At 42.6% G+C, this 25,868-nt stretch overlaps 1 protein-coding gene and 1 long non-coding RNA gene across 2 annotated transcripts; one reads left to right on the forward strand and one right to left on the reverse strand.

Annotated features, from left to right (window-relative positions):
- Positions 1-15,657: 15,657 nt before the first annotated feature.
- On the reverse strand, positions 15,658-17,947 carry LOC116196279. The gene is made up of 3 exons (XR_004154797.1): positions 17,054-17,947; positions 16,045-16,113; positions 15,658-15,796 (listed from the first exon to the last, which is right to left on the reverse strand). It is a non-coding gene; the product is annotated as an uncharacterized LOC116196279 (long non-coding RNA).
- A 4,517-nt stretch (positions 17,948-22,464) lies between these two features.
- Positions 22,465-23,370, forward strand: LOC116204679. The gene has a single exon (XM_031536879.1). The coding sequence runs from the start codon at positions 22,465-22,467 to the stop codon at positions 23,368-23,370; it is 906 nt and encodes a 301-aa protein (XP_031392739.1).
- Positions 23,371-25,868: the final 2,498 nt, after the last annotated feature.

The following is a 25,868-nucleotide window of genomic DNA, read 5'->3' on the forward strand; positions in this document are numbered from 1 at the left end:
GGTTTTTAGGCAAACATGCATTCTTATCTTAAATCTGTAAAAGCCCGCATTGTCATCATACATAACAATTAAAAATAAACCCACACAAAGTTAGTTGAATTAGTACCGCACGCAAACATGTTCTTTTGTCTGTTTAGGGTAGAAAATTGTATGTCAAGCAACCTTGGTTCATAATTGGTTAATCACGTAAATATGGCATAATACATAACTTATCTGTTTTCATCTGTTTTTATCAGTTTTCTATTTCTTGGTGATTTGCTGCGGTTCAAGCCCGAACCCATAGGGCACGTCTTGCACGAGGTCCAACGCCCCGAACCATCGATCACGGGTCCAACGCCCCCACATAACGAGTGCGTGCTTTCAATTCATTTACGGTCTTTTTCAAACCGCACGGTAAGCGCGAGTGGAATAATAGCCGAATGTAAGTCAACCGGGATCCAATTGTCATAATTGGTATATCTGCAATTTTATTTTGAGAGTACAGTTGTGAGGCATTTATTTGTAAAGTTATTAATTGTAAGGATCTCGGTTCGTGAGCAAATGGTTCGAGAGATAGAGCCAGTCAAACCGATTCATGTACCCTTTTGACGAGCAAGATCGCATGAGACCCGAGCCTGATCCACATGGTGAACCGGCCATCATGGCCCGGTTAGCCAAAATGCAAGGACGGTGGACCGATCCCCCGACCCGAATATTTGCTTTTCTCTTGGCTTCTAGACTCGAGACGATCGTTTCTTTCCAATTTACGGTGTCAAAACGTGTAAGCCAAGCATTGCCTAATTCATTTGGTAAATAAATAAAACAGCAAATCTAGCAAGCTAGAGTACCAGGAGGGCGTATGAGATATAGGCTCGCACGTAACAAAACCCCTGAATTCGGATTTTTTGATTCTGCAACGGCCAGTGCCTTAGCAAAACTAGATGCCTTAGCAAAACTAGGTGTATCATTTACCTCTAGACCCATGTAACTTATCAGTTCTCGACCTTCGGGTCATAAAATGGTAAGTGGCGACTCCTTCTCATGCCTGTCCGTTGCGCGTCCTCACAGGAAGGTGGATACTCCCAAGCCGCGTGATTCGGTCGCTTGCATGCGAGCCTCGAAGAGAACCAAATTTAGGTCCGCACAAGGTTGAGAAAAATGAGAGAGAAAAAGAAAATCAAAATTCGGCCATTGAGAGAAAATCAGAAAGAAAACAAAAGAATTTCTATGAAAAAATAAGTGAAATTAAGCGAGCAATATTTTCAAATCAGTCGATGATTGTGCTTTTGTACAAAGAGGCATTTTTCAACACTAACGAATTTAACCTCGCTCTGCCTAGTTCTGTTGTTTCTCTTTTGCAGGAGTATGAGAATGTCTTTCCCGAGGAAACACCACATGGGTTACCTCCAATCCGAGGGATTGAACATCAAATTGATTTTGTTCCTGATGCAACAATTCCAAATCGACCAGCCTATAGGACAAATCCTGAGGAGACAAAGGAGCTTCAACGGCAGGTAAGTGAGTTGTTGGAGAAAGGGTACGTGAGGGAGAGTATGAGCCAATGCGTCGTTCCAGTTATACTTGTACCTAAGAAGGATGGGACGTAGAGAATATGCGTTGATTGCCGAACAATTAACATCATAACGGTAAAGTATCGTCATCCTATTTGTCACTTAGATGATATGTTAGATGAGCTGCATGGTTTTTGTGTATTTTCCAAAAATTGATTTAAAGAGTGGTTATCATTAGATTATAATGAAAGAAGGAGATGAATGAAAAATTGCCTTTAAAACAAAACATGGTTTGTATGAATGGTTAGTTATGCCTTTTGATTTGATTAATGCTCCGAGCACTTTTATGAGACTTATGAATCCTGTTTTGCGTTCATTTATAGGTAGATTTGTTGTTGTCTGCTTTGATGATATACTCGTTTATAGCAAAAACTTGGATGATCATAAGATACAGTTGAAATCTATTTTAGATGTGTTTAGGAAAGAAAAGTTATTTGTTAATCTGAAAAAGTGTACTTTTTGCACCAATAAGCTTGTATTTTTGGGATTTTCCTGTTGACGAAGAGAAGGTACATGCAATCCAAGAGTGGCCGAGTCCTACAAGTGTAGATAATGTTCGTAGTTTTCATGGACTTGCTACTTTTTACCAGCGGTTCATGAAGGACTTTAGTAGCATAGTCGCACCACTTACTGAAATAATCAAGAAGAATGTTGGATTTAGATGGGGAGAAGAACAAGAGAATGCATTTTAGCTAATCAAAGAGAAGCTAATCAACGCTCCTTTATTGCATTTACCTAACTTTTCAAAAAAATTGAGATTGAATGTGATGCTTCAGGTATTGGTATAGGTGCAGTTCTTATGCAGGAAGAACGACCAATTGCTTACTTCAGCGAAAAACTAAGCGGGGCAGCCTTAAACTACCCAACTTATGATAAGGAGTTGTATGCATTGGTTCGAGCTTTAGAGACGTGGCAGCACTAACTATGGCCTAAGGTGTTCGTGATTCACATCGATCATGAGTCCTTGAAACACTTGAAAGGCCAACACAATCTAAACAAAAGACATGCTCGATAGGTGGATTTCATTGAGACGTTTCCATACGTCATTCGATATAAACAAGGTAAGGAGAATGTAGTCGCTGATGCACTTTCTCGCAGGTATGCATTACTTTCTACACTTGATGCAAAATTGCTTAGTTTTGAGCACATTACAAATTTATATGTTGATGACTATGAATTTTGCACGGAATATCGGGCTTGTGAGGAAACCCTTTCTAGTAAGTTCTTTAGGCTGATGGGTTCCTGTTTCAAGAGAATAAGTTATGTATGCCTAATTGTTCTTTGAGAGAGTTATTAGTACAGGAATCTCATGGTGGAGGATTAATGGGACATTTTGGAGTTGCAAAGACTTTAGTTATTTGCAAGAACACTTATATTGGCCATTTATGAAAGGAGATGTTAAGAGAATTTGTGGTAGATGTGTCATATGTAGGTAAGCTAAATCCAGAGTGCAGCCCAACGATGGCAAAAAGAAAGCTGAATTTGTCAAGTAGATTCATGAGAAAGTAAGACTCAACATTGAGCGAAGAACTGAGCAGTATGCAAAACACGTTAACAAGGGGCATCATAAACTGATTTTTGAACCCGGAGATTGGGTTTGGTTGCATATGAGGAAAGAGAGATTTCCAGCGCAAAAACATTCCAAATTGCTTCCGAGAGGGACGGTCATTTTCAAGTCCTAGAGCGCATCAATGACAACACTTACAAACTAGACTTACCTGGTGAATACAATGTAACTGCTACTTTTAATGTTGCTGATTTGCTTCCTTTTGATGTAGGTAATGATTTGAGGGCAAATCTTTTTCAAGAAGAGGGGAATGATGCAAATCGTAGCATGACTTCGAGGGATCTAGTTCAAGTTCCAATTAGACCGGTTACGCGAGCATGAGTAAAGAAGTTTAAAGATGAACTCAACGACTTGATTCAAGAGGTTTGGGCTCAAGCAAATTCGTGGAGGCCCATTGAACATGAAGCACGTGATCAACAAAGATGCATCAACATGATTCAAGTTCTGGAAGATTCTAGCCAAGTCCATGGTGCAGATGATTAATCCCATCATAATGCCATTTTCTAGAAGTTTCTAGAATATTTGTTGAATATCAAGAGACGATATCAATAGATTTGTTTAAAATTTAAATCTCATTGAGATATTCTATAAATATTTAGATTTTATATCTTTATAAATCAAGTTATATTATAGATACTTTAGATTTTATTTTCCTTACTTTATGAGGAGATATAACCAGATTAGGATTAGTTTTGGTCTATATGTACTTATCTTAGTCAATTTTTAAAAGGATGAACATTCAGAAAATCGTGAGAGTATTCTCTTTGGTTCTTGAAGAACTAATTCAAATTTATCGGAAATTTCCATGGTGTTTATCATCGACTTATCAAACGGATTTCCACCACCGTTTGTGGCGTCTTCTTAGACTGAGGTTATTGTTTCGCAATAAACAATGAGTTGAGGTCAATTATACCAAGGTTCTTGTTTATGTCATAAATAATGGGTCGAAGGTTTGTCAATCAATTCTGATTATAGAACGATATTGGGATCCTTTTGTCTCATCATTCTTGGCGGGAATCGCATCAGGTACGAAAGGATTACAATAATAAGATTACATGAAGTATGAAGGCCTGATAATTCTAGTAGAAGGAGATGATGAACAATGTCAAGATTACACGAAGAATGATGGCCACAAGGAAGTATATAATAATCTTCCCAAAATCACCGCCATGTGGGGTACGTGATATACTTTCAAATACAAGATTCAACATAATTTTCAAATAATATATTATCTACCAAATTCCATTATTCCTTTTTATTTTTTTCCTCTGGTATTCTTTAGGTAACCAGTTGAAGATGGTTGTACAAAGCACGTCAAATAGAAGCACATTGACGAAGGAAAAGAAAATAGAGAGGTTAGCATTCTCTCTCTCTCCTCTCTCTCTCTCTATATTATGAATATAACCATTAATTATATTATTGATTATATTAGAAGAGCAATATTTCTTGCAAACATTAGAAGATATCCACGATTGACTTTACTTCTAGCAATTTCTGTTAAGAAAACATACTTAGAAGATAACTATCTATCATTATACCAATCCAACATGGCACTATTTTGACATATTTTTTTTAAGAGAATACTGTTCATATATACTATTCAACATGGATAGTATAACTGTTTTTTCCCTTTAATTTCATGTCATTCAAATTGTGTTGAGGAAGAAGAAGGGCTTCTATACTCTGTCGAATTGATAATCCAAGGAAAAATTTTCAAGGTACCATATCTTGCCCAAGGTCTACTTAATTTTGCTGATGGATTGCACCGTAACTTTCTAGCATTCATTGATTTTTGATCTGGAACTCGGGGATAATCCATAAATGCAAAGGTTTTCCGCTAAAGGTTTTCCGTTATGTGCATGTCATGGGACTGAGATCTCTCTTCCGTCAAATTGATCATCAAACGAAAAAAAGTCAAGGTATACTTCCTTACCCATGGTCTATCTAAATTGTGTCAATTGTGTCTTTCTCTTCCCTCATTTCAACCACGGAAAAACCTACTGATCGGGACAAAAACTCATAAAATTTAAAAGGCCTGATGAGATTCTTAAGAGTTAGACTTCATCGAAGATCTCCAAATATTGGTCATGGTGAGTGCTCTGAGTTTTCTTTCTTCGTTAATTTTGTGTTTTTATATGAAGCATCAGTTATACATTGAAAATAAAGGTTTTGTTTCTTCAAATAAAGCTTTTTTCAGGTGAATAGAGGGATTTGGTTATATTTTAATTATCTGCAATCCATTGTATAATTCAAATAAAACTTTTGTTTCTTCAACTCTTCAACTAAGATCAGTCATGATTTTCTTTATCTCAGCGATGACCTCAAGGTTGACGGCCACCGAGGCAACAGACTTGCAAGCGCAGTGGGCCCGTAGTTTTTCTTTTTAGGCGGGCCTTTTACTGTTTTTCACAAAAAGCGATGTAAATTGTAAAGGACACAGTTATAGTTTATTTTCTGCACTGCATGCATGTTTCCAAATGAATTAGGACATTGCATTGGTTCGATTTTAAACATTGAACTGACAGTCTTCCATCTAGGTAAGGATGATCCGTCCGACTCTTTGTCTGGGCTCGACTGCATCGCGCCACTGAACCAGCAGATCTACCGCAGGAAGGAATGCTCCAACCGACCGATCAGGCTTACATTCGTAATGTCTTCTGTAGCTTACAGCTCTTCGATGATCACCCCATCGACTGAATGTTCCCAAGGACAGCTATCGAGAGCCTAGACAGAGAGATAGCGTAGTTGAACGTTACGCTAGACTGGACGCGGGCGAAGGCGCGAAAGGTCTCCCATCCCTAAGACTAGTCGTCGGCAGCGTCTTCGCGCCGTTCAGTCCTACGTAACGCTCACTCGGCTATCGAACGCGATGGATTGTCGATTCAATGTTTAGATTCTTTTTAAAATCAAACGAGTCAACTTTGTAGATCGAGGAATTTGAATCGAATCAAGAAATGACATTAGCGTTTCTTTGAAATTCATGCATTTCATTCATTTAATTATTGTCTTGTATGTTTAATTTAGTAGACATCTTTTCAGCACCCACACTTACACACTTTTGGACACAGGTAATTACAACTAGCAATGCCACATCGCTATAACACCCCCTCGAGAGCTAGAATGGCTGAAGAAATTCAGCGCAATGCTCCTGAGGAAGATGCTCCACCAATGCCGACACATTCTCAGTCGCCCATGACGCAGGTTTTATCGCCTCCGACTCCCGTGGGCATATCATCAACGTATTCTGGCACTTCTTCAGTACATCTCCCGCCACTAGTAGCACATACATCATCGAACTTTGGTGATTCTGTGCGCATTGTTGCGCTCGAAGGAATGGTCAATCAGTTGGTAGCCAACATGGCCCTACTTAGAGATCAAAACCGAGCTTCTTCGAGCTACTTTCCACCTCTGGGGCAAAGGTCAACGGTTGATCCGATGATGAGCATTCCTGCTCCTGCTCACACCATTGAGCATTTCCCTTTCGAAGCTTCACAACCCCATATAAGCTTTTCCTATCAAGCTCCATCGCCTCTAAGTATTCCTCCCTTTGAGCCCGGCACGCCTACTCAGGCCGCCCCTGCAGCTCCATCGGTAAATTTTATCCCTGAAACGGAGAATGAGCAGGATAGGAGATTGAAGAAACTGGAGGAGACCATCAAGGCACTCCAAGAGGGTGGGTCCCGCTTCGAATACGGTGACGACAACTGGAATCTCTTCTCCGGCATGCGGCTACCTCAAAAGATCAAGATCCTCGACTTCTAGAGATATGACAGGACCAAAGACCCACGACACCATTTACGCCATTATCAGAGCAAGATGTTGCAATATTGAGACTATGAGGAGTTCGTCATTCAGACATTCCAAGACAGTCTCACAGGATCGGCGCTTGACTGGTTCATGACTCTAAAAGCTGCTGACATTCCCACCTGGACGGACCTCTCCCGGAAGTTCCTTGACCAATACAGGCTTTGTGCGGAGACACCCCCTACACTCTTGGATCTCAACATGATGGAGATGAAAGAGGATCAAACCTTTGAGGCATATGCGGCGGAGTGGCGGGGAAAGGTAGCGAAGCACATTCCCCCCATTACTGAGAGACAGCAAGTCTAGCTATTTCACTCGATGCTCAGAGGTGTATACTACTCACACCTTTTGTCTCACACTTCTTCGTTCTCAAAGTTGATTGAGGCTGGGAAAAAGCTCGATATGGGCATCAAGCTAGGGAGAATTGAGGGTCCGACGATGATGAAAGAAGGAGAGACCTCGAAAACCACTGCTGGGGCATCCTCCACATGCGGTAAAAAGGGTAAAGAAACGTCCATCAACGCCGTCAACTTGGGGCATCAGAGCTCCCAACTGTATTCTATGAGCTTTACACCTACGCCACCCCAACGATAGCACATCCTTGCTCAAGCCCAACCAAACAGAACCCCGGCTTCGAGATCTCCTTAGCCGGCACAACGGGCCCTAGCCTCGCAAACCCAGCAAAGCGGCAAAAGGCAGACCGGGCCTCGTCCTCCCCTTGTGCCAGGCTTTTCCGCATTCTGAAGCAAATCACTTTTATTTACAGGTTCACTTTAAGTCCAAAATCGACTTGGATTCAAATTCATCCAAGTGATATTCTGAGGGACGAATTTAATCCATCCACAAAGATCGCAAGTAACTGCTCCAACAGACAAAGCATGTCCTGGCCTATCCATCAAGGCAATCACCAATACAGTCGCTCCTCCGACCAGAGAATGGGTCCCACCCGCCTTCCGCCGTCGCCGTCGCCGTCGACTAAACACTAAGGCAACACGCGCACTCTTCCTTAAATTCTCTGTTGTTTTCATTCAAATGCAATCCCGAACAAGCTCCCAACATGAACAAACCCTTGAGGGACATTAGGACAGTCCTAGAGATGCCCTATTAGTTTTAACGGACCTATTTGACCCGCTTGTCGTCATGGGACCCGGCTCCTCGAGCCTTCCCTAGGACGGCTGCGCATGCCTACTAACAATCAGGGAAATATGCCTATACGGCCTCCAATCACGGTCTAATTACTCTAGGGCGATAATGACCTAATTCCCGGAAACAAATGTCATCCACACGCGATACTCCATGGGTCGCGTGCTGGTCACAAAGGGGTTTTTCCGTGGGTCCACCCCCAATTTCTTACTACATATTTCACCGCATAATCGCCTGACACATCATCTTCCTTGTTGATTTTCACAGGGACACGTCAGCCATAGGCGAAGAGTGATTCACGGGCTCACGTCTCTCCGAGAACTCCTTGCGGGCTTTTTCCCTTATACTTTGACGGGGAAGAGGCTCGACGCAGAGGTACCCCCTGCAAAGCCAAAGACAAAAGCACTGAGTGAGCCATACGCCATCAATGCAACCGTCTCAGTCGACATTGACCACACGAGACAGTCATGAGCGACAATTGCATAAGCACCTACCACGGGCCACTTCAACAAATGAAGACCGGGGCATCCTCATACAACATTTGCATCGAGGCAACATCAGTTGTTCATTCACGGAGCAATTCTACATTTTATATTCTTAGACAATAGGGAAAATTCATCTGTAAAGTTTGCAAGGACGAAAGATACGAAGTTCCGCTTCCGAGTGCACAAGAGTCAAACTTCCAAGAAAGTTGGTCATCACAAAATAGAGCTAGCAACATGTAACAAGTCTCCACGAGGCGAAGCACACCAAAGCAGCCTCGGCAAGGCAAAGTCGAGGAGTTTCAAAAACCCTAGCTGCAAAAAAAAAAAACAGAGCGAAAAGAAGTGGAAAAAACCCGCCAATGAAGAGAGAGAAAATAAGCGGGGAAAACTCGCCAACAAGCAAAACAAGGCAACGTCGACCTTCATTAAAAGCACAGGCATTGCCAATCCAAAAAAAATCAACAAACCCCGACAAAAAAGGGGTGCAACAAATGCAACTCCTCGACGGAGACACAACATAGCACACTCGGAGATCGAATCCTTCTAGCCATTCCACCCTTGCAAGCATGAGAGATAACATAATTGAGCCTACTAGGTTGAAAACCTCTTTTTGAGGGGCGGTCTAGGCAAAAGTTAGGGCAAAATAGAGGCACAGCCGAAAATCCCTTTACGGGCGGTCGTGGCAAAATGAGAGCTCATCCTCTTTAGGTTGAGAGGTGCGGCCCCGAGGTGGGTGACCATAGCAAAAGGAGAGCAAAACGAGAGATAAATAAAATGACCCCCCTAGTCCCTCACACATCTTGCAGACAAGCGATCCCCAAGGGAAGTGGTTAGGTTATCTTTTCCAAGACAATCCCCGATCGGTTCTCCTACAGAACTCAACCGTCCAGCGCGGATTCTTCCTCAAGCGCAGTAGGTAACCAAGCATGCCATCCAAGCGGTTTAGGACAGCCTACACAACAACAAGACAAAAAAGAGGGGGTATATCTCGCTGCAGGCGTGAACCCGTGTATCCTTTTAGTCTGGGGCAATGTGCTTCCTAAGTTTTCGCTTTTCTCTTTATCTTTGCATAACTTCAAACGGGTCATAGCCACTCTTTAATCGGCTACCACAAAGCCAAAATTCGAGACATTCCTTTCCGGGGACTAGTCATAGCACTCTGAAAATGATTAGATCGAGTTCTGACCAATTCTGGACATAAATCCCCAAGTGAGTTACAAATGCAGCCGCCTTACGGTACCTTGTTGAGAAGGGTTCAAAGCCAACAGGGCACGTCGAACAACCGTTAGATCTGCTAGGGCATCGTCGAGGAAGTCTCAATATGCCCATGTATGGCTATTGGGAGCCCCTGGAGGCTTCCCATCTAGGCCTCCGAGAACGGGACCCATCTGCATTATCAAAACAAAATTCTTCACGGGTCATTAAGGCAACCCGAAATCGAAGATCTGCATGTTGCAATGACATTTTCATGCTTACCTGTGCCTATCTCGCGTTAGTATTTCTCATATAATTTACTAGTAATGTTAGGATCACAGGTACCTCAAGCAAGCAAAAACTACTACAGACTCTGATCCCCTACTCAATGGGGTACGTAGGCGTTCCTCCCTAGAGCTCGAGTCTCGCATGACAAGATGTTGGCTTTCGGCGATCTTCCCACAGGTCAAAACATGACTGCCCAAGAAGCAAGGACTACGACAGACTCTGATCCCTTACTCAATGGGGTACATAGGCGCTCCTCCCTAGAGCTCGAGTCTCGCATGACAAGACCTCGGTTTTCAGCGAACTTCCTACAAGTCAAAGCATGATCGCCCAAGCAGCAAAGCCGGTCTCCGACGAAATACAACCGCTTTAGCAGTAAAGCCAGCATCCTGGAAAGCAAAATCCCTCATCACATGGCTGGGGCATTGCCAGCGAAAGCACAACAGCCCCAACAGCAAAGCCAGCCGTTAGCAAAGCGCAACCGCTTTAGCAACAGCGTCGGTCTCCAACGAATCAGCACTCTCGGGGCAGCATCTGCCTCACACACCCACAACACTACCGTCCTATAGCGACACTCAACTACAGTCGGGGTTTCACACCCACATCACTGCAGTCAGGGTTTCACAGCAGCTCCACTGCATTCGGGTTTCACACCCACACCACTGTAGTCAGGGATTCACACCCAAGGTTTCACACCTACACCACTGCAATCAGGGTTTCATACCCCCACCACTGTAGTCATGGTTTCACACCCGCTCCACTACATTCGGGTTTTACACCTAGGGTTTCACACCCGCTCCATTGCATTTGGGTTTCACACCCATACTACTATAGTCAAGGTTTCACACTCACTCCACTGCATTCAAGGTTTCACACCCGCTCCATTACATTTGGGTTTCACATCCACATCATTCAGGGTTTCACACCCATTTTCACTGATTTCAAAGTATTATGCAAGCATTGTACTTTAGGCCCACACTTTATGCATGCACTTTCAAGCTCTGCGCCTTTCAATTAAGCTCTAAACTTTCCATTAAGCTCGGCACTTTTCATTAAGCTCGGCACTTTTCATTAGGCTCCGCACTTTCAAACAAGCTTCACACTTTTCATTAAGTTCCGCACTTTCGAACAAGTTCCGCACTTTTCAATTAACTTTCACACTTTCAATTAAGTTCCGCACTTTCCATTAGGCTCTGCACTTTTCAATAAGTTTCACACTTTTCATTAAGCTCCGCACTTTCGAACAAGTTCCGCACTTTTCAAATTAAGCCTCGCACTTTCAATTAAGCTCCATATTTTTCGAACTTCACTCTTTTTATTGAACTCTACGCATTTTTCTTCAAGCTCTGCATTTTCATCAAGCTTCGCACATCCCATTTAGTCCACTTCACATTTCGACATGCATTTTCTTTATGCACCTTCTTGTTTTCTACAAAGCTTGCTCATGTCTTATTTCGTTCCTTTCACCTTTGCATTAGGTACGATATTTCCCACACATCTAAAAAAGGGAGAAGAAGAGGGTGATCGGAGATGTTATGTTGGTTATTGCAATCAAACTGGGGTGCTTCTGAAAATCTTTGACTGCATCCTCTATCGGAGCACGCAGTCAAAGAGGGGCAAGCTGTCAGCACCCCATTTTGGCTCACTAGTCCAAACAACAACATCAATAGAAAATCAAACTACGACTTGGGCGTTGATACCGAAAAAGGCTCAACAGAACAATGAATCATTATTCATCATCAAGTCAGCAGGGACAAGCAGATGACATGGGCGAACAATAGAAGAACTTCCTTGGTCATCAAGAGCCAACAGAGCAAGCAAAAGCCAAACAATCCCCAAACCGACATTTTACAAAGTACAAAGCCGACAACGCTATTTTTCGATAGTTCGCTCAACCATAAGAACATATCCAATATTGGACTCCAAAAATCCATATCAGTACCAAACAGATGAAAAGTGTCTTCAAATGCATTTTGCAAATCATCTGCTCTATACAGAGCAATTTTCTAGATACAGACAATTTTTCAATGGAAGTCCAAAAACGCTGATTTATCAGAGAAATGTCAATGCCCGATGTCAGACACAGCCATGTCTCACAAACAGACAGAGCATGAACATTGCTTCAAATTGTCTCCTGGATGCCACACAGATACTTCGAATGACTTCCGAGCGACATAACAAGCATACTTTTCCTCGGAAATGCATAGCTAGAGACTAGTCTGACGAGACATCGGCAAACGAAGTTGACCTTGCATTGCCCTGAAAACTACAATGAATAGACGTAATTGGGCAAATCAGACAGCATAACCCCTTTCACTTTCTCAAGTGACCTCCGAGGAGTAGAAGATGTCGTTTTTAGCGGAAATCCATATCCGGAGGTCCTTTTTGCGGAAACTTGAAGCCGGACAGTTGCCATTCACAGTGCTAGCCATCCCAAGGCCTAGTGTGGAATCATAAGACTGAGCTGTACAACTCATTTAGGCCTCCTGAGCAGTACTTTAAAGGTCTCAGATGCACTTTTCTAGTCCTTAGAGGTCTGTTTTCAACAAACAGAGATCACAGTGATCTCCGACTCGCCTAAACAACTCAGAAAGCAATTTGAAAAATCCAGTTTCGGCCTCTTAGTGCGTCTTCGGCTCCACATGTGCAATACCGGCTTAAGTGTCAACTATTCAGTCTAACTGACAATGCATATCAAAATGACCAACGCGGAACACAGATGCAAGATATATTATCAGAAACGGTTAACTTCGCTTTGATCGCCTAAATAGAGCAAAACCGGCTTCCACACCTCATGACCACCCGAGACATTTTCTCATGAAAAATGGCAATCTTAGGCTCATTTGAACCATTTTATTGCGTACATCGCCAATTCGATGTTCAATTTGAACCACGAGTCTCGAACACACGATCAATTGAGACTCAAGCTTCCTCCCGACTCAACTCCAACCCAAGTGGGACCCACGACATCTTCCTTCCCTTGCTCAAGACGAAGCTAGCCAAGTTGCATCCAAAATATCAAGCTTTATCCTTCTTGCACTAAACCATCACCATCCTAGCCATTAATGCATTTGGCTTCTTCTTCATGATGGATACTTGGTTGACATTCATCCTCATCTTCATTAAGCTAACCAACTTTTGCTAAGCAAGCCCCTAATTGCACTTTATTTTCCTTAATTGCCCTTAAGCTTTGCCTAGATATTGCATAAAGTTCAGTAAGCTAATAATTTGTTTGCATGCACACACTCTCTCTAGCCATTCTCTCTTAACAAATGCTCTCAACTCCTCCAAGCCATAACAGCCTATGATCAACCCAAACAAACTGAAAACCAAGCCAAAATCCCTCAAACTTAAGTCGGAAACCGATGATCAACATCCCAACTTAAAATCCAAAATTTTTCAAAGTTCATAAGCCACATGTTTTGAACCCATGGAGTTCATTTTTGAACTTAGATTTTATGTTTGAGGTCTTTAAATTATGGTTTCAGGTTGATTTCGTGCTTAGTTGCATCTCAGCCGCACGCCTAGGCGCTCGGATGCGTGCTCCCGTCACTACTTTGAATGCTCGCGCATGCTCGCGCACGCTCGGGCGCTCCAGTTGCCGCTCCAAACGCTCACGCAGTCCCGTTGCAGTTCCAGACGCTCGCGCACAGACGCTGCCCACTCTAGCGCAAGCCCGTGCTCCCGCGCACCCGCCTACGTCCCCTGCGTCCACCCGTGCACGTTTGCGCGATCGCCCGAGCCAGACACCTCCCAGTGCCCACGTCCCGTGCTCCAGCACAACCGACCACCCGTGCTCGTGCACCCGAGCACCCATCCTAGTGCCCAGCCGAGTCACTCAACTCTCCAGCCCTTCCTCGACTCTTTCCTCGTATCCCGAGACTAGGTATAACATTCCCGACTTAGAGGAGGTAGGGCTTTGCATATTTTTGCATGTTTATCGAGGAATAAGTTATATTAAGCATGTTTTACTTGCAAGATCACATTTTTATGCACTTCCATTTTATATTATGCATGTTTATCCTCGATTTACGTTCTAGCATGTCGGGAAATGTTTGAATCGTAGTCAAGAAGACCATTCCGACCCAAAAAAAGCAAAAGAGCTCTCGGGTTTACCTTCAAGTGAGGTGACCAAATGCTCTTCTACTCTTTTTGGGCAAAGAGCGGTCTTCTTATCCCGATTCAAATTGCTTCTCGAGCTTGTTATGTTTTTTTTAGCATTCCATGAAGTTGGTATCGTTTTATCGATTTCTTAAATAACATGTTTGTGCGTGTTTGCATGTTTAAATGCATTATTGAAATCATGGCGATACCAACTTTTGTAAAATATGTGTTGTCCATCGTGTTTTACATTTGAGCATGCGATAAACGATTTAAAATAGGACAAGGAAACTCTACGAAATCCGATTTGGGTCAGGAGACCTCTCGGCCATCCTTTAGAGGAAGAGGCCGAGGGCCTCTTGAACCAATTCGGGTCACATGTAGTTTCCTTAGCCCAATTTGAGTTCGTTTCTCGGATTTTGTGTAATTACAATTTCAATATCATCGCGAATCTCGCACTAAAACGCCTTTAAAATGATATTTCTTAAGCAAAATGTATGGATTCGGAAGTTGATGACTCTTTCGGAGCCATTTGGGTCTCGAGAGTATTTTGGTCATTTTGACCGAATTATCCTCGACCTTTATGGACCTCTCTTGGTCGCCGATTCACAAATCGTTTTGATTAAATTAAGCTTTTTTGGTATTTAGACTCCATTTAGTGGATCAATCCATGATCTGTTTGATTGTCTATATCCTGCACATGTAATGCATTCGGCAATAATTCTTAAGCATTAATTTCACGAACGGATTAATCGGAACGTTCACACGATTAATTCACTTGTTTTTAACAATCTTGCACGAATCGAACGTTAATTGGTAACTCGCGTCGACGAATTACAAAATGAAATTAATGCCCTTTTCAAAATTTACATACTTTCAAACCCGAGACACATGATACGATGTAACATGGATGTCTAGGAAAGATCCGAATACAGAATTCAGGTCCGAATACAGAAGTTCTTTCTAGATCACTTCCGGATAGATCGATCGAATCTTTGGCTTTTACAGGGTTCTCGCATAACCCTGAAAAATCCAAGGAATTGGTCAGCGCCGGTTACAAGCCGAGGTGGCCCACATTGCGTTGTTGCCCTTTTCTAAAAGCAATTTTTCAAGTCAAGGGCAGAAGCGTCATTTTGTAATTTGGCGATATCCCTCGGGTTAGTTTGACAGAAACACGATGGTATCATGATAGGAATGGACTACCTGTTTAGGTGCAGGTTCATCTGCATAGCTCCTTCTTTTCCAACTGTTGAGTTTCTGTCATTCTAACATAACTTCGGGTATTTAGTCGGGTTCTCTAGATCAAAAACACAATTACCTGACTAAGCATGCATCCGCCTGAATAACATACGGGAAATAGCGGGTTAGGACATCAGGTTTTAGGCTTTCTTCGGCAAAAGACTTGTTTTGTAATAACCTGTAAGCATTTCAGTTTCACAATACAAAACAATTTAAAAACTAATCCACACATCTGAGACTTGACTTCAAACACCATGTCTGTCAAGTTTTTGAAAATAAAGCTAAATGCGAAATATCTTGCACGGGTTGTTTGTCTAAGGTAGGATTTGCATATCAAAACACCCAGGGCTAATAACTTGCTAATCCACGTAAATTCGGTAAAAGCGAACACCTTGTTTGTTTTGCATGCTGCTCGTTATTTTCTGCACCTGTGTCACAACCTGAAATTTCAGCTGAATTTCCCCTATATTTTCTCGATATTAAAACCAGCTTACCATTTACTCCCAAAAATATAAAACCAATCCAGCAAGCTCTAATATGAATATACATCTCAAAAAAGAGTAATTTTCTTTTCTCACCCATATTACTAAACAGAACAAAACAAAAATTTCAAGTCGTAACATATTCAATATATTTTATTAAAAAAAAATACCTATAAAATAACTATGGGCCCTACCTAGTCCTCCGAGCTGATCCCCGATATCAAAAGAGTTCTCCTGTGCTACTAGTCTAACTCCTAGCTCATCTGAAAATATATGCAGAGTGTGAGCTACATTTCAATGAGTACTATATTTCAAAGTAAAATGAATTATTATTAAATAAATATTTAATTGCAAACAACCAAATATTCGAATAAATAATACAATCACATCTAATTCAACTATTAACTCACCCACACATATACGGTATATATATACACAACTATAATAATAATTATACCCATTATAGTAATTGAATTTAAGTCCTACTAATAAATACACACAACTCTTCCAACCATTCTCTAATATCCAATATCACATCAGCATCAAATATCCATTCATTTAGCATTCCACGGTTATTTACACAATCACTTGACCGATCAAGTTCCAGCAACAATACGATTTTCACAAAACAACCTTAGACAATTTCAACAATCATCACATCTCCAGCAATCAAACAAGACAAACAATATACCACAAAACCAATCAATATAGCCATAGGGTCGCATTTCCTTGCGACATGTTATAACGGTACCGTGACCCTTTTTCTATTCCGCCAGGTCCAGTGGCCATTCAGGCTCCATTTTCTATTTTGCCGGATCTAGCGGCCATTCAAGCCCCATTTTTTATGCCGCCGGGTCCAGAGGCCATTCGAGCCCCATTTTCTATTCCGCCGGGTGCAGCGGCCATTCGGGCCCTATTTTCTATTCCGCCGGGTCCAGCGGTCCCATGGCTATAATCAAGCAATATCAGTATACACAAACACAATCCAAATCACATTACAATGGTATTACACTACCATTACACATGTCATATACAATCACACCGCATATCCCAAGTCAAAATGAAATATAAAAGGGCAATATCTCTCAAATCCGTTCACATAACCTAGTAAGACCATTTCTTAATCTCTAACTATCACAATATAATTCTTAAATAATTTATATAACTATAATAAATCATTTTACAAGAAAATAAATTACTCACAAAACACTCGACGTATGGTCCACTGAATTGAGCCTTCAAGATGCTTGCTTTCGGTCTCACCAACTCCTGAAATCGATCAATACCCGAATAGAGTGCAGGGTTAAGCTCTTCCCTGTGTAATGATTTCCTATCTCGATAGCTCTCTCCCTCCCTAACCATTCTCTCTTTCTGCTTCCTCTAAAATTCACTCACTCGTCTCTCTCTCTCTCTCTCCCCCGATTGCTCTATTTCTTGTTCGGTTCTCACAGCTCAAAACAGAGTAAAGAGTGGAAAAGAAAAAAAAAAGAATAGATGAGATGAGATGAAATGGAAGGCGGTGGAATGGTTTTACTTGGGGAAAAATGGGGCCACGTGGGGCCCTTCCTACTTTTTTTTTTTGCAGCAACTTAGCATATGTATGTATATATTTACGTATGCTATTTGGAATAAAAATATCAAGTCTCACAACCTGATTGTCATGCGGGTCGAGCTTAACCCATAGGACTCAACGCACTTAGGTTCAACGCCCTGACCCTCGATCACAAGGTTTGACGCCCTATTCACTGAGTTCGCAGTTGAATTCAGTTTCGGTATTGATTCAAAACTCATGATAAGTTGGAGCGGAATAATAACCGAACACGAGCTGACTGAGATTCAACCATTTGTAATTTATAATTTGTTGTATTATTTTGAAAGCACATGTAAGGATTTAACTTTGTACATTCATTTTGTAAGAATTTTAGTCGGTGAGCGAACGGTTTGAGAGTTGAAATAATCGAATTAGTCCAACGCTTGCCCAGACAAAAGTAGTCCCAAAGTCTCTCGGATCTGGTTCACGCAAGAATTCAACCATCATGGTTTGATGAACTGTAGTGCAAGATAGTGAACCAATTCCCTGACATACGAGTCTACTTCTCTCTCGGCTTCTCAATCGACATCGTTTGTTTCACCGAATTTTCGGTGTCAAAACGTGCGAGCCGAGCGCAGCCTAATTCACGCAGTAAATAATTAAAACAGGCAAGCCTAGCAAGTTAGAGTACCGAAAGGGCATGCGGGATGTAGGCCCGCACGTAACGTGAAACCCCGAACTCGGACTTTTCGGTTTCGCACAGACTAATGCCTTAGCAAAACTAGGTGTATCACTACCCCTAAATCCGGGTAACTTACCGGCCCTCGACATTCGGGGTAGTAAAATGGTAAGTGGCGACTCCTTCTCACGCGTGTCCATCACGCATTCCCGGAAAGATGGACACTCCCAAGCCGAGCGATTCGATCCAAAAGTGCGCATGCGGGCCCGACGAGAGCACATTCGGGTCCGTACATTGCCGATTATCCCGTGCGTGGAATTTGAAGTTAGTTAAAATTTGTTGAATGCTTTAGTTTACGGGTTTCAAGCCGTCGGGACGGCCATTGGTGGACTGCTCGATAAAATCTCTAATTTCCGACCGTCTTGGAATTAAGTCCAAATTTTAACCGACTTTACGTGATTAATCTGGTTTATGTGAGATTTTAATCAAAGACATATTCAAACATTCCAAAGCACATGAATAAAGGCAAAAATGATCGCAATAAAATTTAATTTGTCGGTTTTAGGTCCGAGTTGTCAATTAAACCGGTTTCGGTGTATATAATCGATTTTATCATTTAAAGGCCTCATGAGCATGGAGTCCAACTCGTGTGTATTCATTCTTATTTCAAACAACCGATTTTAGTCTGATTCTTTAAATATTCAAATTCATGCGCGTGTCGGTTCTTACCACAAGTCCTAATTTTAAGAGCCCAAATTTAATTGTTAAACCGGTTCGTGTTTATCGTCAATTAAAACACACAATTCATCATTATCATCAATGCAAACACTGAATCAACTGAAAAATAAGGCCCTAAACATGCCACTAAGTTAGGGAAATTATACCTTTCCCGATCTAATGTCGAGAAGAGTCCGGGAATCTATGAAAATTTCTTGAACCGCGGCCGGAGTGAGCTGTCCAGGTTCACCACAGCCACCATAGGCAGTGACAACTTCGGGAAATCAGCTATAACGGACTCAGCCCGCAAAGGAAGGTTCGTCCAGCAACTACAATGGCAATGACCGGCAAATCAACTCAAAAAATTTGGGAATCTTCGAAGAAACTGCAGTAACTCCAAAAATGGGGGCAGCAGCAGGCAGTAATGGTTAGCTACACGGTCAAAATGGTTTCACGAGGGAGGAGCGGGAGTTGGACAGCGAAGAGGAGCGGAATAAAGGGAAGCCGAGAAGGGGAAGTAGGGATGGCGAAATGTCTAGTCTGTGAGGTGATGGCGACTGGTTTGGGTGTCCAGAGAGGGAGAGATGGGGACAGAGGGCGAGAGCGTCGGAGGGAAAAGAAGAATTGGCTGGTCTGAGCTGCTTTGTGATTGTGCAAGGGAGCTAATGAGGATATGGCCGGGATTCTGGTTTTTTTTTTTTTTTGTGCTGTCCGTGGGCTGTGCAAGAAAGGGCGAGCACACGCGGCGGTCGGGAGCGTGAGAGAAAGGGAGAGAAAGAGGGAGAGAGAGAGAGAAAGAGTGAGGTCTCGGGAGAGTCGGCTCATCTGTACTAAGGAAAAAACGTGAGGGAAAGAGATATGTGGGCGAGCTGAGGGGTCAGAGAGCACGTGACAGTGAGGGCCTGAGATGAGGGTCGCGAGTGAGAGGGACATGAGCTTGGGGAGACTCGGTTGTGCTATGGAGAGGTTTGTCAGCTAAAGGAGAGGTTCGTGTGTGAGCTGAGAGACGGTTTTGTGAGCTGAGAGTCGGTTTTCTCTTGACAGAGTGAGCTGGGAGAGAGAGTCGTGAGCTGAGGGGATCGAGAAATGGAGTCTCCAGCTGTGAACTGAGGGGAACACTGAGTTGAGAGGGTGAGCTGAAGGCAAGTGTGAGAAAGGGAGGCGAGCTGAAGGCAAGTGTGAGAAAGGGAGGCGAGCTGAAGGCAAGTGTGTGTGTAGGAAATAACGAGCTGAGGGAGTCATGAATTAACTGCCATCCTCTGCTCTTCCCTGTTCCGTTTTTCTGTTTGTTTTTTTTTTCTTTTTTTTTTCCGGTCCGTCTGTTTTTCTGCCCTTCTGTTTGCTTCTTGTTTTGTCTACTATTTCTATCTGTTCTGGTTGCTATCTCTATTCGGACTGAGGGGGAAAAAGAGAGAGAGGAGCAGAGAGTGCCAGCGAGAGAGAGAGGAAGACCCGGGGAGAGAGTTCAGCTAAGGGAGAGTTGGTGTGAGAGCACGGGAGAAAGAGGGGCTGAGAGAAAGGGAAGGCCTGCTGGTCTCGGGCTTGCAGAGAGCTCAAAGACGGAGAGAGGGCATGAGTTGGAGGTGAAAGTTGTTGCTGGCGTGGGGCTGCTGGTTGCAACAGTGGAAATGCAGGCTCCGGAAGTCCTGGAGTTGCAAGGTTTTAGCTGAAAGGGAAGAGGAGAGGGAGAGCAAAAGTGGGCTGGACTATCTGCCCTATTACTCTTCAGGAACGAGCGTGCCGAAAGAAGAAGCCAACGGAGTTGATTAGGGCTGCCGAGAAAAGAGAAGGGAGAACCGGAAGGAAAGAAAGAAAAGGAAAAAGGATCCCGCTGCAGAAAATGAAGAAGAAAGGAATGGAAAAGAGAGAAAAGGGCAGAACAGGTCAAAGGAACCCGTTTGCCCTTTATTTTTTTTCCTTCTTTTTTTTTTCCTTATGTTTTTCTTATTGGGCATCTTTGGGGATCAAAAATCGATTTCTCGAAATCCGTCGACATTTTCAGAATGAAAATTTCAAAATTGCGAAATTCGAGAAATAATCGACTCTATGAGAATTTCAATTTATATCAATAGAGACCAAATCTCGATAAAATCGATATTGAACCTCTGACACACATCGATCGTAATTGCTAGATTATTTTCGAATTTCTCGTCTTTTCGAACGGACATCCAAAAAATAATCTGAAAATACTGTTGTGTTCAGAGAAATTCAAGAACCGATATTATGTGGAGATTACTTCTCAATCCCGAGCGTCGACTTGAATTTTGAAAAAAATCCAAATTACTGCACGTAAGGTCTGAAATTCTTGTCTTTCCAATTGAGCATCCGAAAAACAATCTAGGACCACCGTTGTGTTCAAAAAAATTCAAGGATCGATAATATGTAGAAAAAATATTTTTTCATCTCGAATTTTGTTCCAGATTTTGAAATTCGAATTTGATGCGCGTAAGGCCTAAAAACGTCCCTAGAGTTTTTTTTCTGAAAAATGTCAAATTAAAGTTATATTAAAAAAAATGTTCCCTAGTTTAAAAGCCGTGAATGCTTTGGCAATTAATTAAAATACTCCCCTCCGATGGGTGGCAAAAATGACGATTTTGCCCCTCCTCCATGCGTTCATGCTAAGTAGTCGGTTTTGAATTCTTATCGTGCTGTGATCCTCCCTATCGCTCCCGAGGCCGTCAGGTTGAAATGATCGACCCAATTGTGAATAGTAACTCGGGAATTACTCGGTAGTTTTCTGTTGCGGTTCAAGGGTTGTCATTAGGAGTGCTATCGATATTTCTCCTGGAGTCGGTGGACTAAAACGGGACGCTGATAGTAGTGATTACGATCTCCATTAATTGAAGAAGATGAGACGGAATCTTATTTCGTGAACACAAAATGGGAGAAAAGAGCATATGAGGCAAAGAAAACACATATATTTCTCGATTTTTGCATTTCTATGTTTTGGTGAGACATGTAACGAGGAGAATCGAGTAGACAAAAAGAAAGTGATAAGACCGACTGTTTCGTGTTTTTACGAAATAAATAATATATTTATTTTTATTTTATATCGCATAATAAAAACAAAATAAGTATAGGACGGAATTTTTTTTTACTTATTTTATTCGTTAAAGATTAAATAAAATATCTAATATAAAAAAATAAATTATTAAACTAATTCAAAACGAAAAACAATCACGAGCGTACGTAATTCTTCTCCCATGAGCCCGGATATGGCTCAAACTGTAGAGTTATATTTAGTCTTTATAGATATACTATGCTGTATACTTTTTCTTATACCTATGTTTATTTGTATGTCATATGAATTAATCACCTACTTTTGATTCAATAGAAATTGAAAAAAATTACCACGCAATGTATTATGGAATGATTTATTCCTCATTGTAATTTATGTACATATCCTAGTTTTCCATATTTAGGTATCACTAGTTTAGCCATAGTTTATGCTTGCCATTTATTGATTGGACTTGGCTGTATACATATACATCGAATTAATGAAAACATACCAAGTTCTTCTACAACAATCTGATCTTTACATGGTATCAGAGCGGTGGTCCTGAGGCCAGCCGTCTCGTCATCATTGCCGGCCAGAATAGCCGAGCTTCTCTTGCTAGTGTTGCTCACTGAGCGTCATCCTTCATCCCTTTTGTCTTTCACGGTCTACTCTTCCTGTTTATCATCACCATGACGAAATCAGCAAATAACAGTGAATCAAGTGGAAGCATACCACCTGTTTATCTCTTCACTCCCTCTGATGGTCCCGGCACACAGCTCATTTCCTGCAAACTAAATGGCAGGAATTACAATACATCGTCTCTAGCAATGCAAACAGCGCTTCAGGCCAAGAACAAGCTCAATTTTATCGAAGGAAAAGTGTTACAACCAGCAGAAGGAGAACCTCACCGTGAGCAGTGGGTGACTTGTAATTCGATGCTCCTCTCATGGATTTTCAATCACCTGGACGAAGAGTTACAGAACTTAGTGGCAGGAGCGAGAAATGCAAAGACTCTCTGGGACGATCTTAAGGAACGATTTTCCCAAGCTCGACTAATGGCTTACAAGGAAAAGGAGAAATTGCATCAGTTCCTAATAGGACTCAATCCCGAGTTCCAGACCATCCGTTCGCAAATTTTGAGCATGGAGCCACTGCCAAATGCGAACAGGGCACATTCGATTGCAGCAAACGACGAGGCACAACGATTAATCACACACGGCAGAGAAACAATTTCTGAATCGCTCGGTTTTGCAGCAAAAATCAGTCATGATTTCGGCGGGGGATCAAACCCTAACCCTAATTTCAGCAATTTCACCAGAGAACACAAACCTCGAAGCCGCCCGTTCTGTGATTACTGCGGTTGGAATGGCCATTTTCGGGCCACTTGCTACCAGCTGAATGGGTATCCGGGTTCCGACCAGAGAAATCCGAAGGGATCTGGCGCTGGTGGCTCTCGGCCGGGCGGGAGGAACTCGGCCTCTTCTCCCTCGACTCTACAGAACAAACAAGGAGGAGGAGGAGGAGTCGGGTTTTCGTTTTTAGGAGGCCCGGGTAACTCCTATTCAGGTGGCCCATCTGATCAGCGCCAAGCCTAACTGAATCGTGGGCAATGGAGGCCCGGTCAGTCAGCCCAACAGGGCTTTCATCATCAGTCGGCCCAACAATCCTTTCAAGGCCCAGGGAACTATACTACGACACAGGCCCATGCCGCCTGCGGACCTTAGTAAACTGGCCCATCTTTCTGAGGCCCAACTACAACAGCTTATGTCAATGATTCCTCGCGATGATGGTGAGGTTAATCGTCTAAGTGGTGAGACTTTTGAGCCTATTACCTCAAATCTTGATTGGATTATTGATTCGGGAGCTTCACGACATATGACTGGCAGCCTGGATATTGTTTTTGATATTACTCCCGTTAATAATGGTCCAATTATTCATGTTCCAAATGGAACAACAAAAGCTACTTTTATAGGCAAAGTTTCTTTTGGAGTCAATATGATACTTCACAATGTTCTTTATGTGCCGGATTTCAATTGTAACTTATTGTCTGTGGCTCAATTATCTTGGGAACTTAATTGTAGTGTACACTACATTTCTGGTTTATGCTTGATCCAGGACCGCACCTCGGGGAGTATGATTGGAGTGGGTGAACTTCACGGGGGGGGGGGGGGGGGGGGGGGGGGGTGTTTTTTACGACGAGTATCCTCATCTCTTCAGAAACTATGGGCAATGAGAGCAGATGATGAAGATATTTGGCATAAGCGGTTGGGACACCCTTCTTCCAGTTTTCGATTTGAGAACAATTCTATTACTATGCATCGTTCAGTCAATAATTTGCTCTGTGACGTATGTTGCCGTGCAAAACAGACGCGTTCCAATTTTCCCATTAGTTCAAATAAAGCCTCATTTCCTTTTCAATTGGTTCATTGTGACATTTGGGGACCCTATAAAATATCATCTATTTCCGGTGCTCAATATTTTCTGTCAATTGTGGATGACTATAGCCGGGTTGTATGGGTTTATCTTTTACGAAATAAGTCGGAGGCGCATGGATTCCTGATTAGTTTTTGCAAGTTGGTCAGGAACCAATTTGATCGAACAGTGAAAACCGTGAGAAGTGATAATGGGTCGGAATTCATGAGTCGGCTTGTCCAAGATTATTTCTCTGACAACGGCATCATCCATCAAACCTCGTGCACTGATACTCCTCAACAAAATGGACGGGTTGAGCGCAAACATCGGCGCATTCTCAATGTAGCCCGGGCCTTGATGTTTCAAGCTTTTCTTCCAATAGATTTTTGGGGAGAATGTGTTTCCGCCGCAGCACACCTCATTAACCTTACACTTTCAAATATCTTGTCAGGCAAGACCCCATTTGAACTCCTTTTTCGACAGAAGCCGGATTATAGACACATTCGTATTTTTGGATGTCTTTGCTATGCACACCATAATCCACGTGTCAAAGATAAGTTTGGGTCACGTTCAAGACGATGCGTATTTGTTGGGTACCCATTTGGCAAGAAGAGTTGGAAAGTTTTTGATTTGGAGAATTGAGAATTTTTTGTTTCTCGGGATGTTAAATTCGATGAGGAAGTTTTTCCTTTCAGCAGTCCGACTCAATCCGGTTCGACAAATTCAAGAATTCGGTTTTTGGACACTTTAGGCCTAGGGGGAGCTCAGGGGGAGTCCACCATCTCTTCTGAGAACAGTACGACTCATCACTTATCCAGCCCACCTTCTTCCAGGACAGTTGGGACTAGCGTTGACACTGGTTTTCATTTGGACCAACATCAATCCCCTGCCCACATGTCAGGCCCTGCCTCTTCTGCCGAGCCGGAACCTTCCTCTACCGACCCGATTACCGACACAGACTGTATGGCAGACACTATAGCCCGTTCCAAGGCTCCGCGGAATATCCGAAAGCCAAGTTGGCTCAGTGATTTTGTCTCCCACACTGCCCATTGCTTAGATTCTTCTTCTACCCCCCCAATCATATCACCCGCTCCATCAAACTCTCCAAGTACGTCTCATCCCCTCGAGCATTATCTTTATTATTCTGATATTGATGCCACCCAATTGTCGTTCCTTGCTGCACTTGACTCTGACTCAGAGCCAAGGACTTATTCAGAGGCTGCAAAGGTTCCACAATGGCGCCTAGCCATGGCCGATGAAATTCGTGCCCTCGAGGACAACGACACATGGACTCTTCAATCACTACCTCCCGGAAAGAAACCTATTGGCTGCAAATGGGTTTTTAAGATTAAAAGACGAGCTGATGGCACTGTGGAACGTTACAAGGCTCGACTCGTGGCCAAGGGTTTCACTCAGGTTGAAGGAGTCGATTTTCATGAGACATTTGCACCAGTAGCCAAATTGGTCACAGTTCGCTGCTTATTAACTATTGTTGTTGCTAAAAAATGGGAAATGCACCAGCTTGATGTCAATAACGCCTTCCTTCATGGGGACTTGGATGAGGAGGTTTACATGTCTCTTCCTCTTGGTTTTCGTTCCACCGGATCTAATCAGGTATGCCATCTGCAAAAGTCCCTATATGGTCTTCGTCAGGCATCTCGAAACTGGTATTCTAAGTTCG

This window comes from Punica granatum, chromosome 1 (assembly GCF_007655135.1).
Source record: "Punica granatum isolate Tunisia-2019 chromosome 1, ASM765513v2, whole genome shotgun sequence".
NCBI classification, from domain to species: Eukaryota; Viridiplantae; Streptophyta; class Magnoliopsida; order Myrtales; family Lythraceae; genus Punica; species Punica granatum.